Raw genomic sequence first — 18,594 nt, forward strand, 5'->3', positions numbered from 1 at the left:
TACTGATTGCTTAAGGTGTAGAGACAGCCCTGATCTCAGTTACTCCCTTAATACTTGTATCATCTCATTCACTACTGGGGGGAAAAAGGAATTCCAGGCCGTCTCCATAAACATCAGGACTTACCAGCTTGAAGCCAGATTTGTTCAAGAGCTGTCCACAGCTGCATAGGTCCTTGCTTCATCGTGCTGCTCTGCATAGTTATTTCAGACATGGCCTGTTCCAGTCTTGATGCAGCAAGGGAAGAGGCTCGCTGTGATCCTGGGGACCAAACAAAGAAGAAGAACAACACATTTTATACTTGCTTGGGATACTGGTTCATTAGATGGAAGGTCTGATTCTCCACTCTACTGCATCAGTTTTGCACAGTAAGAGCTACACTGAAGCCTGGTGTGACCAACTGGAGAAATATGTTTTATAAAAGGTTAATTCATTGAAAAAAGATGAAATTACCCATGTGCTGCAGCTCAAGCAAGTGAATTAAGAGACAGTAATTTTATAAAGGTCTGCTTAGCAGATTCATCAAGGAAGCAACTGTATTTTGCCTGTTGGAAAAGCAGAATTCGACCACCAAACATTTCCTAAGAATACTTATTAGCAACCTGTTTTATGAGCCCATTGTCACCACGCAATTACAAAACATGGCCCACTAATGTAAAACCTTCGCACAGCATCGGCAGCATTCACAGAGCACACAGATTTCACGTGACATCAATGTTGTCCTGTTGGTTCAGAGACAGCACGGTTTTCCGTTTAACCTTGGGGAGCAGAGAGCTCAGCGCCTCGACTGTATTAACCTTTAGCATGCGCCGTAACATTTACGCAAGAATAAAGTATTTGGCGCCCACATCTCGGGGAACAAAACATCACATCGAAACCTGCCCCCAGGAGGCAGGCACGGCCAGAGGCCACATCCTCAAGTGCAGCGTGCAGGGTTACACAGGTGAGCCGGCCTCTCGGAGGGCGACCAAGGGGACCACAACAAGGCAAGAAGCTACAAAATGAGATTTCAGAGCTGACTTTGTAAAGCTTTAGGAAATAAATATTTTAATATACATAGGTTTAATGGGACTTCAAGGCCAATAAGCTCTTTCTCTAGAGAGCTACTGTGACTGAGGCACTTGTGCTGATTAGCTTTACTCTTCTGCCAACCCTTGCAGGACGACCTTGCAGGCCACGGGATCCAGGGGTTAAAATCCCCCTTTCTCTCACGGCAGCCCCCTGAAGGAGCACCAGAGCCTAGGAACAGGCTCGGAGAAGTACGGATGGCTCCGGGCAGGGGAAGAATCAGAAGGGCAGCAAACCTCTCACAGCACTTATGCACTAAGTGGTTTTTCTTCCAAAAGGGATGGCGTGCTTCTCCAGCTGGAGAGCCCTCAGCCAGGCACCAGGAGCCCCCTGTCCCCCCCATGCCCCTCTGCAAAGACACCCGTGTGGCCTGGGCACAACACGGTTTTATGTAAACCCGAGGCCAGGCTGCCTGCCCCTGGGGCTGTCCTGCCTAGGGAGAGGCCGCAGCCGCAACCCAAAGCCCGAGACTGCCATGGAAATACTTGTGCCATCATCTCACTGCTAACTGATGGCATTCATTTTCAGCAGCACAACTTCAAAACAGCCCTGCAGTGCTCAGGGCAGGCGCCTCCCCCAGCTCCCTTGGAAAATGCAAATGCGCTCTTCCTAGATGCGGCTTTAAAATTCCTGCGTATTCTCAGAGACACCCCTCATCCACTGCTCCAAGAGATGACAGTGCAGTAATGCAGCAATTACGGCTTTAACGCTAAGGCAAAAGCCATTCCGCTTTGTACGGAGGATTTATTACATTTAGCAGTTTATTTAGCAGATCAATCTTCAGCCTCTTTCGCTGTTTGGGATTCCTCCCCCTGCCCTGCCCACTCCTGCCTCTCCCTCCCTCCAGTTAGGAGAAATCTCACTGAAACACAGCTCCCAGGCATCCTCAGTCAGAAAGGGGTTGTTTAACACAGGAAAAACCATCAGGCACCCATCCCTAGCCCCCCCAAGCGCTGGCACTTTCTGCATATTATGAAAATTACCACGTGAATAATTAGCGATGCTGCTTAGGAGCACTTCAAAGTCAGAGCAGACCTACACTGGCAAACGCGAAAAAACTGCACGGGCTTTGGGGACTGACCAGATCCTTGCATTTGCGCTCCTGATCCCGTTAGTGGGCTTCGAAAGCAACTTTCAGCATTACATTTCTCTGCCAAGACTGCCCTCTTTCAGGAAGGCTTTCCAGAGCTGTCTGTGGCAGTATCTGCATGCAGTGCTGCTCTGCCTGCATCGGGAAGAGGTTTCATTCACATCCCCAGTGCTTGGGGAAATCCTCTTCTCCTGGCAAGTCATTCCAAGGGGACGGTGTCACCGGAAGGCAACTTTGTGCCTTTGGAGACGTTCATGTGCTGCTGAGAGGTTGAAAAGCCGCTTAGGATCTGATAAAGCATCCTTCCCTTGCAAAGAAGGCTTTAAAAGAGCACCACTGCGACCTAGTTGCACTCGAGGAAGCACAGGTTGGCTGCTCTGCTCTGTGTTAGTCAGGTAGCTGCCGGGGCAGAAAGCCTGCGATGTGCCATGGATCCTGCCCGCTGCTGTGTGCTTCAACCTGCACGGCCTTGGCAAGGGAACCCGAGTTACTTAGTGATTCACTGCCTCGGGCAGCTAAATGCAAACAGCCTCTGCTGTAAATTGCTAAGTAACTCGGGTTCCCTTTTCATGTAGCAGCCCTTTGATGCTTATTTTCTCTTCCATTTCAGCCTAAGCAAGGCAACAAAGCACCCCAGGCAGCCATCAGCTGATCCTTCCCCACCCCTGCATGGTCGCAGGCACAGACGAGCTCCTTGCTCCCACCACACACATCCAGACAAGGAGTCTCTCTCCATCCCAGCCCAAACCTGGATGCTCACGGAGAAGGTCAGCCTCGCCCTTTTGGACCGAAAGGAGCCCAGCCACAGACCTGAGCCCCAGGAGAGCAAAGCAGTGACCCTGGGGGTGGGCTGAGGGCAGCAGCTTCTTCCAGAAAGGCTACCAGAGCCAGCGTACATCTCCCGAGACGGGAGGTAGGCACGCATCACGCTGACACTGCTGACCTCAGGGTGGAGGGGTGAGCCGACAAAAAGCTGCCAGCGACATTAAAAAATGTCTCTGAATGCCTCATTACAAAGTACCTCTTTCTAAAGGACTGTAGATGTCTATATGCTAAAAAAAAAAAAATCCACAAAACCTGTCTCACAGAACTTTAATGTCAAGCCTCAAAATACATGCAAATCTTGGCATATGAAGATATCACATCCATTTGTTATTTTAGTGTAGTCTCTTTCTCTTTTTAATAGCTCCACTAGATAGAATGTAAACTTTGCGTTTTACAGTAAAGCCCTCTACACATTTTGGAAAGAAATCATAAAAATAATAAAATGATTTTGTCATGATGAGCTCCACAGACAAGCCGTACAAAAAGATATCTAAATAATTTTAAAGTATTGTGCTAGCAGTGTTATAAGACCAAGAAGGACCACGTTTAATATTTTACATCTATGAAAAATCTGCTATCAAAATAGAAATGCAACTCTGTAGATTTACTAGGCTTATAAGAAACACAGAATTCCCTAGCCTAAATCACTTCAGGCAAGAGCATTATAAGATAAGACTAAATCACAAAAAGAATGAAACAGCAAGGCAGCTGACTGATACCAGTGAATTTAGCTAGGAACACTGCTTCAGTTAGGAGAAGATGAAGAAAATAAAAAGGAATTAATCTTCCTGGCAGCAAACCTAAAATTCTAGTGCAGCAGATAATCTCATTGTGGTCTGACTGAGGGAGAGGCCAGCGTCGAACCCAGCTGCAGTAATTCCCCCTTCGCCGTCGAGCCCAGAGGTCGCAGAGCGCCTGTGCGCTACGGCGATGCTCCCTGGGGTCCTCACGATGGAAACTGGACCCAGCTTTGAGCCACAGGCCCTTGCTGGAAACTGCCAGCACCAAGTCATGCGCTAAGGTGGATGGTGTAATTCCAGTACGAGCCACATCCTTTCCTCCACGGCAGGTGTAACTGTGTCAGCATGCAAACCTAGATCCTTGAAGCAGAGGAGGCATACGTTTCTTGGCTAAAACCAAACTCCCTTCAGTGTAAATCACTTTGGATGTGTGAAAAGACTGTTTAATGCTTGTATTTCACACTAATTTTCTCCTTCTGGCAAGCAGCAGCACAGCATACTGCACTTTCTGCTGAACTACGCTCCACTGCATGCTGGCTGCTGAAATTGGGAGAAGAGCAAGCTGGGACTGGTACCCAACCCAGGTGCTTTTTAGGAAGACTCTAAACAGAGACCAAACGTGTCCGAGCTTTGCTGTGACTCCAGACGAGATGCTGCAGGTCTGTAGCAGAGGAGCAAGCAGAAAGCACAAGAGCTGGAAAAACCTCCAGGATTGTAGAGGAGACAACCCAGGGCATAAAAGCTGATTTTACTGCCCAGCATGAGGTATCATAGAGGGCACTTCTGCAAACCTTCACAAGTACCTCCAAGTGATGACTATCCCAAATGATTTTTCATCACCAGGAAGCTTTTGTATTTGCACTCTTTCCAGACCACTTTTAATATACTAAACAGCACATAGCTATTCATTTAGTATATTCTCTTCATCTATTATGAATTTAGGTTCCCTTTAAATAATCCAAGGACTACAGAATACAGATTCATACAAGCAATAAGAAAAAGGTCCTGTACAAAATAGAGAAACTTCTCTCAAAGAGTAATAAAAGGGAAATCGAATAAACAGATTAAGAATTACATAAATATATGCATATAGAATCAGTAAGATTATAATGTCATACATACAGATTCCGAGGGCTTAACAATGTGAACAAAAATAAGAGCAGACATGCTGAATAATGTTTTGATGCCTGAGTGTTTGTATGCTCAAAACCTAACCTTGCAGTGCTTTTTAACCACTGATGGGTGCAAATGGAGGTTAACGAATATAATTCAATACAAGTCACGTATTTAATACATACGAACTTGCCATTGTCTTCAGCTATATGTGCTGAGCATGTGACTTCAGTTTTACCAAGTCTATATGTTCAAGATTAAGACTTGGACAATGATTCGTTCCTTGTCCTGAAGGCATGAGACTTGTTTAAAATGTAATGTTTTTAAAAGTAAGCTTTTATACTGTTATATGCTTTTTTGTTTTTGTTTTCAGTTTCTGAGTCTGTGAAGTTCTTTTTTTTTCCCAAGTGTTCCTCTACATACACAAGGTTAGAAAGTTGTTCCCTAAAACATAAATAAAAAGGCAAGTTTCTCACATAATCATCTGATTTTGAGAGTTAGGGTTTTAAAGGAAACAGCAAGTATCATGAGACTTGTGATAAAATCACAAGTCAGCAGCACTCTCTGAAAGTCTTCTTTCTCCTTTTTGCCAAGATTAGCTTTGATGTCTCAGTTATTTCCATCTGACTATATCCATTACTGAGAGTGTGTATTAACCATTGAATAACGCATCACAAGGTTCACGTACAAATCCCAGACCAAATCACAGTCCGGTCACAACTGACACTAACAGTTTTCCCAGACCATAGTATTAGCTGGCTTGATCTAAAAGGATTAAATTTTGACCAAAAAGGATTAAAGTTTGGAGGAAAAAAAAAAAAAAGAGAGGGAAAAGGAAAAGAAGAAAAATAAACTGGACTGAACCAGACAGTTATTTCAGAAGTACGGTGAACTCCCACCTAATACCTTTCAGGCTTGCCTCAGAGTGCTCTGTAGAAGAAAGCAGGAACCCACCTCAGCTTTACACACAGGGAAGCTGAGGTACAGGCAAACCACAGCAGCACGCTCTGCAGCACAGAGAGGCCCCAGAGACAGATCTGAATCTCCTGACCCCCAGCCCAACAACATCTACACAAGACAATAAAACATTCCACTCTCATGAAAGCATGTATTTAGGATGGGAAAGCACAGATCTTGTTTCCTCACCAGAATCAGTATCATGAGCATCCGGGAGCGTGAGATGCAGTCCGTTATGCTTTTTGATCACTGGTGTTTCGGTCACACTACTTCCTTTCTCAGAGCCACTGTAAAGAAACAAAAACATGTTATCTAGCCACCTTTCAGCAGGGAGACAACGTTCTCCATGAAGCAGGCAATAATCTCATCTGACTGTCTCTGAAACTGAAAATTTTAGGTGCTTCTTGAAGGTGCCTTTGTTACACCTCCATCCAGCAGTGGATGACAAACCTGGGCACTCAGAGACACCGTGCCCAGCAAGAGCTCCAGTGTGCATGCCACTATCAGTTTATTTTATCTAAGTGCTGGGGTCTTTGTCAACCACTGGATGAGGAACATGTTGCCAGCTAGGATGCCAGATGATAGAAGGACAACCATTAACACCTTCCTCCTCAATCCCCCCCCCCAAAAAAAGAACCAATGTCCCTTGCTTTTTTCTGTAGGATTTATTCACAGGTCTGCTGTGATAATCCTTTTGAAACAGACCAATTACCACCTTCCACACAGGTGCTAATTTCTTCATTTCAGAAAGATTATTATTTCCTCTTCCACCTTTGTTCTGTTTGAACAGAGAAGGAAGATAAAAGCTACCACACAGCACTGCTTTATGAAAGGGAGATTATCTGGTCTGCTCTGCTTCTAGACTTCAGTCCTCACAGAAGAGCTTTTCCAAAGGGAAACTCCAATAAAAATAAAATAAAATAAAATCCCGTGCCTAATGAAAATTACTTAGTGCAGATCTCCTGAGCCTTCCTGTCACCACATAGACTGCCATCCCCCTAGGATCAGATGGTGATGATATCTGCTCTCACCATCCATTAAGGGACAAAATATCCAAAGGAAAAGTGACTGCCCTGGCTACTTCTTCTGGCACACTTCCAAGCCTGCAGCTCAGCCTTTGGATATTATTTCTCTCAGGAAACGAGATGTCACAGAACCATCATTGTGATAGATGCCCAGCCTTCCAGTTCAATCAGCCTTGTGGTACATACCGCATGGGATTCCCTTGAATTTGCATTGATCCAGCAGAAGAATTACCTTGGGACTGCCATTTGTTGTTTTTATTATTATTTTTTAAACATGATTATTCTGTTATCACGAAAAACAACAACAAGAGATAAACTAAGTCTTGTCCTTGCCAGTTAATATTCTCGGACTGAAAGCCACTTAATTCATCACACTGGTAATCGTATTTATGATAGCTAATTAACCTCTTACTTGGGTTTTGGGATGAAATATTATAGGTTCTCTTAATGGACCCTGACTTCTTGGCCATTTGACTACTTGCCCAAATCTCTGGCCTTGACTCGGCCTCCCTGTTTTACACACTGCTTTCCATACTGCTGTCCCATTTGAAGTTATCGAGTGGTGACAGATACAGAGGAAATACCCATCTCAGTACAGCCAGAGGGACAGCCTTTTAACTAGGGAAACAGACTGAAAACCACGAGGACTACATTCTGCAAACAAGCAGCTTCCAACAACTTTAAGCTTTATTCTGAAAAAGGCCTGAAAGTGAACCACACGTTGAATACTGCAGTACAAGGCCTTCAACCCAGAGAGCCTTTCCAGGCACCGTTTCGGTGCACGTAGCACGGCCTTTCAGTGCATAGGGACAGCAGCCAGATGATTTCCCTTCCACAGATGGCACTGGAAGGCTGGCAGTGGGACACTGAATGTCACTCCACCACCCCTGTTTGTAAAGGTAGTTGAGACGGTGGATAAAATGCTCACAGAAATTGCTGAAGGAAGCGTTTGACCGTGAGAGGCTGCAGAGGCACCAGCAGTTTGGTTCATCAGGAAGAAGGTGAGAGGGCACTTGAGCAAGACACACAAATACCTGCCTGGGGAGAAAACACTGGGCCCTGAAACGCTCCCTAGTCTAGCAGAGTCACACTAAGTTTGCACAGCTGAGAAACCAAGGTCAGAGAAATGCAACCAACTATAAGTAAAGTGAGATTTAACTCTGTGGGTGATGAGCTACTGATTGAACTAATAGAGAGTTTGGGGTGTAACAGTTCTGAACTTCACAGAAGAACAGGCTTCTCTTTTCCAAGACGCCCTAAAAAAAGTATGCATCCACGTCCCACTGATAAGAAATCCCCTTCAGTTCCTTTTAAAGTCCAGCCTTGAATATTTTACATATTTGTTAGCTGATACTGCTGCAATTTGCTTAAAACAAGGGCCTTCCTGTGCCACTCTACACAGTCTAAAATTGCAGGTATCAAGTTCATTCTTGTTACCTTTCAAGCACTATTTCCTAATAAAAAGTGCTTTCTGAAGTATTTCTTGAGAAAGACAAAAAGTCCCACTGGGAATAGCAGAGAAATACACATTAGAGTTTCTAAAAGCAAAAGCAAAGCTATTTGTTTTGTTCAGGCTTCTATGGCTAAAGCTTATCAAAAACCTCTAAAGCTATCCTATCTTGGTTTTTTAAATATAACAGCCAAAGCACAGCTTGAGATCCAAATGCAATCCAAATTCTTGAACTATTTATTTCTCTGTCCTCCAACTCAATCTCTTCAGTCTCAAGCTTGCACCCCCCTCCTTGCAACTGTAAGTTGCATCCAGTCCTGTATGTTCAGTGCAGATTTGATCAGCTTCATGAGGACTAATCACGGGTATAAAGATTATTCCTGTGAGAAATACAAGACTGAAGCCTTAGCCAAGGATATTAAAGCCTATGGAAATCAATGATTTCAGCAAGTAAGAGACTATTTCTCTAGCACTGTGCAAACACCTTGATTTTAGTGTTTGGTCTGCTGCTCACTAGCTAAACCAACAAGGAATTACCAAGAATCCCTCAGGAACACTTGTACATACACATGCACCATTCTGCACATCCAGTTCTGGTGTTTATAAAACCTATGTAAGTGCATGCACAAACAGGGGATCAATAAAACCTTTGACACCTGACATGAGTGTTCCATTAAGCACACTGTCCTCTCCATCAAACATAGTGTCTATGAACATTACAGGCAGAAGGTAAATATAGTGTTGGGATAACATTCCCAAGATAGTTGTACAGCGGTATCACTACTGGGACAATAACCAAAAGATATGGGAAAAAAGAAAATTCAAGCTGGTTGCTTTCATACTTTCTGAACTTTTATCTTTTGGAGGGGAAGCAGGTGAAGAAGATAACAAAAAAGGGAACATTGTTTAAACTTTTTTTTTTTTAAATCATGGATTGAAATATGACTTTTTTAAACAGTACTGTTTGTTACCCTTTTTGCAAAGTAACTGGACAATTAAAAAAGATAACTGTATTCCCATTATAAAATCTGAACTTGTTAGACTGTGAAGAAAACCTACCTGTGCTGTAAAACAGAATATACCATCTGCCACAACTGCAACATATGCCTGCATGTCACCAGAGCCTCCTCAGGTCCTTTATGCATCCATTCCAGTTTTACTTTGGTGAAGAGTAAGCTGCAAGATGAAAAAGAACAACTTCTGCTTTATTGGCACCTCAAATGTGGAGAATCAGTATCACTCTAGCGAGATCCTGGCAGCCAGCAATTTTTTTTTTACTTCCTTTGTATGTCCAGCTCCAAAAGAAAACACCAGAACACAAAACATTTCATTTGGCTCAAGTTTGATTCCCCACAAGGAGATGAGAGGATTAACAATATTCCTCAGCTGCAGTCAAATTTACGTCACAAAGCTGGCAGGACAGTGTTAAAAGCAATGCATTACAAAGCTAACAAGGTGAAATATACAGCGAATCTCATTTTATTGTGGACAGCATTAAAAACAAAATAAAAAGGAATCACCATAATACATAACCCAGATTGCTTTTTTAGTCTGGCATCCTCCTAGAGCAATGGCTTATATAATGAATTTCAGGCAAAATGTGAGAAAAAAAAAAAAAAAAAAAAAGAAAGAAACAAACAAACAAACAATACACTTAATATACCCAGACAACTATGTAATGCCCAACAAAAAGGAAATATTTCCTCTTCACCCCAGCTGACATCATCTTATGCCCCCTAGGTAAGACAACTAATAGCCCTTGTACATTTTTTTTTTTCTAGGTAGTATAAGTTTAGCTACTATTCTTATACCTAGAGACTATGTACCTGCACAGACTATGGGAGGTCAGCAGAATTAGGTCAAGCTTAGGTTAGAAGACAGATTCAGTAGTGACACAACCCCCACTTGCTGCTAGTATGGCTTTTAACATCATCCTTCAGGAAACTTCTACCTTTTTTAACTGCCAAGATCATTGATTTTATTTCTTATGTACTAAAGTAGATTTACATCTCAACTTTAAATGTTTTAACAAAGTCCTAGGTCTATGTATTTTGATTTTGCTCAATATGGTTAGCAATCCATCCACTAGATGTACATACACACATACAACAGCTGAACGTCGAAAATCTTAAAAGTCAGTACTGTGAATGGGGGCTTGCAGACCCCTGGGGAACCCAAACAACTTCAGGAAGAGACAACAGCAGGTGCAATCTCTTATAAGAGAAGACTTTGCAGCTGAATAAGAGATTCTTCACTTGCAATGATTAGAAATCTGCAGCCAAGTCTCTGTAATTCTTAACTACGCTCGTGTGCTAAAGTAGCAGTCCCATTCTGTATGAATAAATCTTATTTTTTCAGGAGGAAAAAAGCCACCAAAACACAACCCAATCTTATCATCTGCTACAGCAAAGTCTGCTTGTGGACACTGCTGCAGTTTGATCACACAGCTCAGGCTATCAGCTAAATTCCCCAGGTACAAACTTAGGCTAAGAAAGGAAGATCAATATTCACAATCAAGGGAATTTCATTCTGTCCTTTACAATTTTACATCCCTACTCTGTGTTTACCTTTTATGATCTTGTTACTGGCCTGAGCAAAAAAAATGCTAATTAAAACATCCCCTCTTCTTCAAGTCCCTAAATGAAAGCAAGTGCCCTTGTTATGATTCAGTTACTCACTTTGGGGCTAGATCCATGAACAAATCAAAAATCACATAACTTTAGCAACTAGCTCTGCAGTGGAACACTACCACCACGTCTTGGAGATGCCAAGCGTGGTTAGCTGTTGTGGTAATTTGCCTCTGGCATAGTGCTGTTCATGTTATTGTGCAATAGTATAGCAAAACCAAAAGGCAAGCAGGAAGAACGTAAGTAGCAAAAGGAATTAAACTATACTGACAAGGGTAGCAAACAATGCAATTAAACATAATTGCATGCTGGAAATAAAATCAGTACATTAGGCTATACATGCTATATGCTGTTTGTATTTCTCAGCTCCTAGTAAGCTTGGCACCAGTAAAAACAAAAATACAGGGAAACCACTGAAGTGAAGTAGGTGACACAGTATCACTCTTATCTTAAGCTTATCGTTTTATTACTGAGATAGCACTCCTGCTACAAATAAATCTAATGGGTCTTGTGTCCTATCAGTGTCTGCACTGAACTCCCAGGGGCACAAATAAAAAATTACGTATGCACAGATCTCACTTTATTGTATTTTCTTAATATCATTTTAGTGTACTTTTGTATGAAGCTTGTAATGTTAAGCAGAGCAGACTCTTAAAGAGATTCAACATATAAAAATAGCCCTGAGATTATCAATACAGTCATTGGTAATTCTGTTAGCCTCTGAAAATGAAAACAGAGTGATTTGGGCTAAAGCAAACATATAAATTACTGGTACATAAGCATAGGAAAAGAGAGCCAAAACCCTACAAATCATTCCTGTAATGTGTATCATTTCAGGGACAGGAACAATGGAAAATAACCAGTGCTTACTCTTGATACCGGACTCGAAGCTCCCTCTCAGAGCAGGTTTTCTTTTATCACGTACGTGGACAGTATCAAAAGCTTCTGTTCCCTGCAGTAAGGTCAGGTTACTTGCCACAAGCAAGCATCCCGATCTATCACAGCAACATTAACTGTCAAATTAAAATCTGTATACAGTTGACTTTGCTGAGATAAATTCATTTGTCTGAAGCTCTGAAAATTCAAAATTAGGTTTCACCATTTCAGTAGTATAAATGACAGAAATATCACTGTAATATGCCATGCATTGACAAAATTAGGGGCTGGAATACTGGGAGGCCTGAGACAATTTTCAGCAGAAAGAAAGCTGTTTTCTTTGACTTCAGCAGGCATTCAACATCTGTCTTCATAAAGGCCGATCTCAGCAGGTCTGAAGGTCTGGCCAAAAACTCCTACCTAGCCCTCCTGAGAACTTTTTAATGCCACACGGCTAAATGCTCAGCCTCTAAGGTCTCTTCATACTACCCACAAAGAAAACAGGCTGTTCTTGCTTATCTCTGAGAATTTAATTACTGAGATTTCATTTATTAATCATTGATTAACGAACAGTTAATACTTATTAGCAGAAGGTTTCACGTGTGCATACAGCATATTATCAATGGTTACAAGCACATCTGTGGAAGAAGTTGGGAGACGCTATGTTTAGTAATAACCCATTGACTTTCTGGAAGCTGTAAGAGTATATAAAGATTTATTAAGTAGTTAATTAAGAGTTTTTAAAGCTGCTTTAAAATGGAGTGTTTAGAATTAAATGTAGCCCTTTAGCCATACATTTTCACAGCATCACAATGGGATCTCCGTGCCCTACCATATGACAAGCAATAAATAATACTAACACTATAACAAACAACAACACATTCCACTGACTTCAAGTTTGAGAAACTAAATTAGGAATAATGAGCATTATGTAGTTGTTTATCTATACATTTAGCCATCCCCTGGCTGCTTTTAACCCTTCCAGTTCACCAGAGCTGGATGGACAATTATGGATGTTAGAACAGAGATACCAAACCTCTGCAACTACTATTTGTACTTGGCGTGTCTTTCACTAAATGGCAGGATGCATGTGCGTGTTTGTTTGTGTGTGTTTACAGCCATCTGCCTGGAGAGAGAAACCAGAGTCCTAGGCAAGGCTCTGAGGACAGCAAAAGCAGTTTATCCAGTGACTGATTTATGGAATGTTGGAGCAGCATGGCTTCGTGCAGGTGCTGCTGGGCAGCACGGTCCAGCTCACCCTCCCTAGCTCTTAGTATTACACGTGGCCCTTTACTATAAAGGAGCACCGATAAATAATCCATGGCAGCTCCCTTGAAAAGCAGGGGAATGCCACGACCTGGATGGGCTGATGGCCCAGGGATGCTCCCTGGGGAACTGGGCAACATGGATTCAACACAGAACTCTTGAATTGCTTTCTTCCCCTCTAAGGTGGGGAATGCCAAGGAAGCTACAGGTGGATACAGGATAGAGACTGATTTAACAGAACTAGGAAGAGGATGGAGAAGACAAGAACAATCAAAGTTTTTTAATGCTTTTGATACATGGAGCTAGTAAATAGACTTCTCAGCCTGGAAAAGAGGCTGGGAGAAGAGATGACAGATTTATAAAGTCAGGAATAGCCTGAAGAAAATCAGGAAATCAAAGCAGTCGGTTGTTTTAATGCAAAAAGTAAGGAATATCCAATAAAGCAATGAAGCCCTGGATTTAAAGAGAGCAAATGAAGTGCATTTTCATGCAAAGCAAAAGTAAAGTGCAAAACCCGTTGCTACAGGATGTTCTGAGAGCAAATATATAAACAGGTTCAAAAAGGGATTAGATGAATTCATGGATGACAGAGCCATCAGAGGCATTAAACACAGCCTAATGCAACCTCTGGCTCCGAAAGCCTCTGTACCAGTCAGCTGACAGACGCCGGGATGACATCGGAGGGGAAGGATCATCCTCCTGCCACGTTTCTACATGATTTTCCCTGTGCATTCACCAGACACCCTGCTGAAGACAGACAAACACTTAGTTTGATCAAGAATGGCCATTCTTACATTTTGGGGTGGCCTAAATAAAACTGCAGCCTGCATTCTTTTTATAACCCAGATTGTCTGGTCTTGTTTTATCCGCCGGTACGAGAGGACAGCGTCTCTGGAACTGCAGTTACTTCACAGTGAATTAGCTGTTCAGTTTATCAGCTGCTGAACTTCGGTGGTGAGTCACCTATACAAGCCAATTAGTTCAAGTATACTCTTTCACCATGATCATTATGGTTTCATTAACCTTCCCAAAGCACCTGCTAAAGCCCTTGTCACGTTATCGATAAGAAAAAATTGGCAAGATTGGTGAGCTGCTTTTAATCTCCTGCATTTCTGTTGATAACATCAACATCAAAGTTGCTGTCTTCTCAAATAACTCGGTGCTTCTTGCAGTCTCCTGACATTTAAGGGCACATTCTCTAGTTAAATTAATGCCAGCAGCACTGACTGCAACCTCCCTTTATAACTTCACGCAGTGCCATATTATCTATCACTTTCCCTACAAAAATAAATTGATCATGTTCTTTTACAGACATAGTCTTTTTCTTTTTCTTTTCTTTTCTTTTTTTTTTTTTTTTAAATGGCTCCCTGCCCATCTACCCCCCAATACGAACAAAAAAAAATAAAAACAAGAACAATAAACCTCAGCTGAGAAAAACAAGGAGGCTCAGAGCTGACATCTCCTTTAGAAGAATGTCCCATTCAGAGCCCAGGTCCTCCACAGCAGTAATTCAGCTAATTATGCTCCATCAACTACAACAGCACTGCACAGGATGAGCACAGCTTTCAGAGGCAGATTCTCACCTATTTACAAGTGTGCACGATGAGGACGATTTTCATGATACAAGGCACCCTGCAGGTTACTGCACATAGGGTAGGAAGGAAACTGCATGGCCACAAAGATCACTTCTCAAGGCAGACATATCTGTGGCCAGTCCAGTAACCTCATGCACCTGTTTCGGCATTTGGCTCCTTGCTCGTGGTGCAGAGGGTAAATATCATTCAGCATTAATACTGCCCATCCATAAACGGCTCCTGACACTTGGAAGGAGGTCTTGTAACTAATCCTCTTTATCCACTAAACCCAGGCAGGTTGTCACTTAAAGAAAATAGAACAACTAACTAATAGTCTGCTGAAAGAAAAAGCACATTGATTTGCTGGAAAACAAAACACTGAAAGTCTCCTTTGTCTCCATCTTTCTTCAGAAGTGAACTGTATTTAGCCATACTCCCCCAAAATGAGGCACAAAGCCAGGTGATCAGCATTCTTCCTTTCATTTCCTTTCAATTATATCATTCATTTTGAATTCTAGATTTGCTTTTTTTTTTTTTTGTTAAGAATGTAAGAATCAAGGAGGAACACCAACCTTGCTCCCACCCACCTGCAATCACGCTTGGACTCCACAAACTCACAGCTTGATGCAGCTCACTGGGATTACTTGACCTGCCTGGGGCCATCAGGCCTCAACTGCTTGTTCTTTCCTTTGGCTTTCGTTACCACTAGGAGACACTGGAAGGAGGTTGTCGTCACACAGACACAGCAAGGCTTTACTCAACATTAACTGCTTGTACAGCCAAATTACTACCTTCACACTGAATAGAAAAAGAAGTTAACGCTCTTGCTATGCAGTGTTGACATTAACTTCTCCCCTCAGGACTGTACATTAGGCTTTCCTTTGCAACACTTCATAAGATTTTAAATGGAGGTTTAATATGTGAGTGGGTTTTATCGAATTGTGTTTTCCCTGACAGGGTCCAACTACATGCAGTATTTCCCATTGCACTGGACACTGCATGAGGACCTTTGAAAATTAAGGGACAATTCCCAAGCATCCAAAGGCCAGGAGCTTAGGGGTCTCCCTCCTATTTAATTTCAATCATGAATTAGGTAAGAGTTCATTGTATAGCTTCCCGAGTATGTGGAGTGGTGGCAGTGGGGCCAGTATCACATAGCCTGTGCTGGGGACATGGGAGAGCCACGCTCTGTTTCTTGCCACAGCACGGCCTCTTGGCCAAACCTGGGCAAGTCACTTCAGCCCCCCGTGCTTCTCACTGCAGAGCAGACAACGGGAATGACCTCTGCAAAGCACTGGAAGAACTGGGTTCCTCCTCATCACCTTCCCCACATGTAATCTCTTCACACTGGTGCTCTTACCTTGAGAGTTATTTATTTGTGGACAGGAAGGCCAGCAGGTTGAGCCCCCCAGTAACTGACCTCACCTTTAAAACATTTCTCATCTCTTGGGCCTGATGCTTCAGAATTTCATCAGACACGCTCCTGGGTAAATCCAGCCCACCCTGACTAAAAGGAAATTAATCTGGAAGGGCAGAACTAAGAAATGACCATGCTGTCACAACCCCTGGAATAACTCTCAATTTGCAGAAACGGAAAAGGAAACCAGGCCTAGGGGCTCTAATTGCCGAGCTGAGATCCTGCCAGACAAGAAGAGAGCAGTAACAGGGCAAAGCTGAAGCACTCATTACAGCGCCAGGACTTCCTATCCCCCAAGACTGCAGAACTGGATGCTTCACTCACACTTCTAAGCTGCTGTGTTTTTCAGAAAAGCTTCTAGGACAAGCAGTTGAGGCAGCTTGTAGAGGAAAGGATACCAGGACTCTGGCTATTAAAGTAGCACTCAACTTCAACCTCCAAGTCACCTTAATCTGCAACCAAGTACGTGCATTTTGTCTGGGAAGGTAAGTCTGAATCCTGTGTCACACAGCTGAAATAGAGTGAAGTGCCTTCCAATTAACCCAGCATCAAGGTAATAAAAAATGATAGCATGCACATATTATAGTTGTATAAATTATGCAACAAAATACTGTAAAGCAGACCTCCCCCCGGATTAATAAGATTACATTAACACACTAATGAATTCTTGTACGTTATTGATGCTTGGAGCTAACAGTGAAACTGCATCACACACCCACTGCATTAGTAAATGAGAACCACACAAAACTTGGCTTTGCTATAAAAACCATAGGCTTCGCCTAAAAAAAGGCTTTTGTTTTTTGAAATGCATTCTACAGTGTTGTCAAACAGATCTCACTCTTTCTATCACCTTGTTTTGGGGTAATATGATTTACGCCACTTTGGCGCTGCTCCAGCAAAGCACTTACAGAAGACCTTCATCATGAAGCACATGAACAGACCTGCTGAAATCAACAAGTCCATTATTCTTCTCCTTGAAACGAAGCGTGTGCTTAAGAACCTTGGTAGATCGGGCTCTTTACCAGGAGAAAGATTAGGCGAGTCTCTCGCAGACGACAGAGCACAGATGTGAGTAACGCTAGAAGGGCCGCAGCCTGTCCGCTGGTATTTCGAGCTCACCGTCTGTGTATCACAGCAGAGGTGAAGACGGAAATCAATCTGCCAAAAGCCAATGAATTACACTACAGGATACTGGCTGTGAGGTGCATGTGGACATGTTTCATCCTCCATTCTGGCTGAGGCAACCCACCATATAGTTATGACAGTTCAGAGGCAGTGGTTTTTATGAGAAGGGCTTGTTCAGCGAGTTATGGAGGAGAAGATTTTTGTGCTAGCCTGAAGAAAGACAAAGAAAGCCATGCTAAAAAGTTAAAAGAAGTTACGAAGTGAAACAAGTAGACAAAAGCTCCTTCACTTCAGAGAAAGCCCCGGCAGAGCAACCCCGAGTTGTCTAAGTAGACACAAAACCGCTGACTTCACCGAAGAAAATCCCAGAGAAAGAACTGGGTATTTTGCTACCAGTGGGAGTCATATTCATCTGCGTCTGCAAAGCAAAGCCATGATGTAAGTGCAGGCTGCACTGGCACCGGTGCCAGCTGAACAAGAGCAGCAGGCAGACACGGGAGCGTGACCTTTAAGGCAGAGCTGGCAGTCGGCGCACAGGCCCAGGGCTGGCCTTCAGCAGCTCGGTGTGCTGAAGATCGTGCTGCTGCACCTTCACTTGTTCCTTCACTGGTGAGACTCAGCGAAGCTGACAAACCTTGGTTTGTGCTACGCAGCACGCCATCCTAAGGAAATGAGAGAACTGCATTCATGGCAGCGCTGGGCTGCTTTCTCACCACAGCCTGTTTGTGCAGACTCACTAAATTGGAGAATTACTTCAGTTCTTCTTCATCCCACACAGAGCTACAACTGCAGGGCCGGGTCTTGTAGCCCTTAAGCTCTGTCAGGTTTGAGACCACGCGGGCTGGCTTTGGTGACGATGGCATTTTTCATCATGTTGTTACCTTCGCGGTATGGCTGTCCATCAGCAGGCTGACCCAGTACCTCAGTATTACTGACCAAAATCAAAACCTAGCAGTGAATAGCTCTGCACGTTTCCAGTCATCCTGAAAGCGGTCACCATGATTTAAATACACGATGGGAACAGTCCAACTGACTGTATTTTTTTATTAAATAAATCCAGCTTCTTTAGTATATGTGCAGACACTCTGACTTAAGTTACGAGTAAAGCCCTTTAAGCTTTTCAGTTTAACTTAAATATTCTTTGTTTTCTTGGCACTAATATAATTAAACATAAAACAGTACTTTAGATTTTCTTCCTAAAAAAAATCCTGACTACACACACCAACCCAAGGATGCTGCCCACTTACAGAATACATTTCCCCAGCTTGTATCCTTCCCTACAACTTCAGTATGAGGTTTTCTTAGGAGAGAGCCGCGCACAGTCCTCCTGAACACAAACATCAGTTCAAAATCTTGCAGGCTGTGTTGTAGAGGTGAAGCTGCTTTTCTCAGCTTTGCTGGAAATGGTAACTTCACTGTGGTACACATGACTCCAGCAGGTGC

General features: G+C 43.0%; 1 protein-coding gene across 3 annotated transcripts in view; it reads right to left on the reverse strand.

Moving 5' to 3' along the window:
• The window catches only part of TTC7A (tetratricopeptide repeat domain 7A), a 183,934-nt gene that overhangs the window by 66,815 nt on the left and 98,525 nt on the right, over positions 1-18,594 (reverse strand). For all 3 annotated transcript variants that reach the window (XR_014691589.1, XM_084514860.1, XM_084514861.1), the window contains 3 exons: positions 9,326-9,442; positions 5,981-6,078; positions 125-259 (listed from right to left, as the gene is read on the reverse strand). Coding sequence is in view for 2 of the 3 variants with exons in the window: in XM_084514860.1 (XP_084370986.1) it covers positions 125-259; positions 5,981-6,078; positions 9,326-9,442 (350 nt within the window). In the remaining variant the exon portion in view is untranslated. The remainder of the gene's footprint in view (positions 1-124; positions 260-5,980; positions 6,079-9,325; positions 9,443-18,594) is intronic.

This window comes from Aythya ferina (assembly GCF_964211825.1).
Source record: "Aythya ferina genome assembly, chromosome: 3".
Classification (NCBI taxonomy): domain Eukaryota; kingdom Metazoa; phylum Chordata; class Aves; order Anseriformes; family Anatidae; genus Aythya; species Aythya ferina.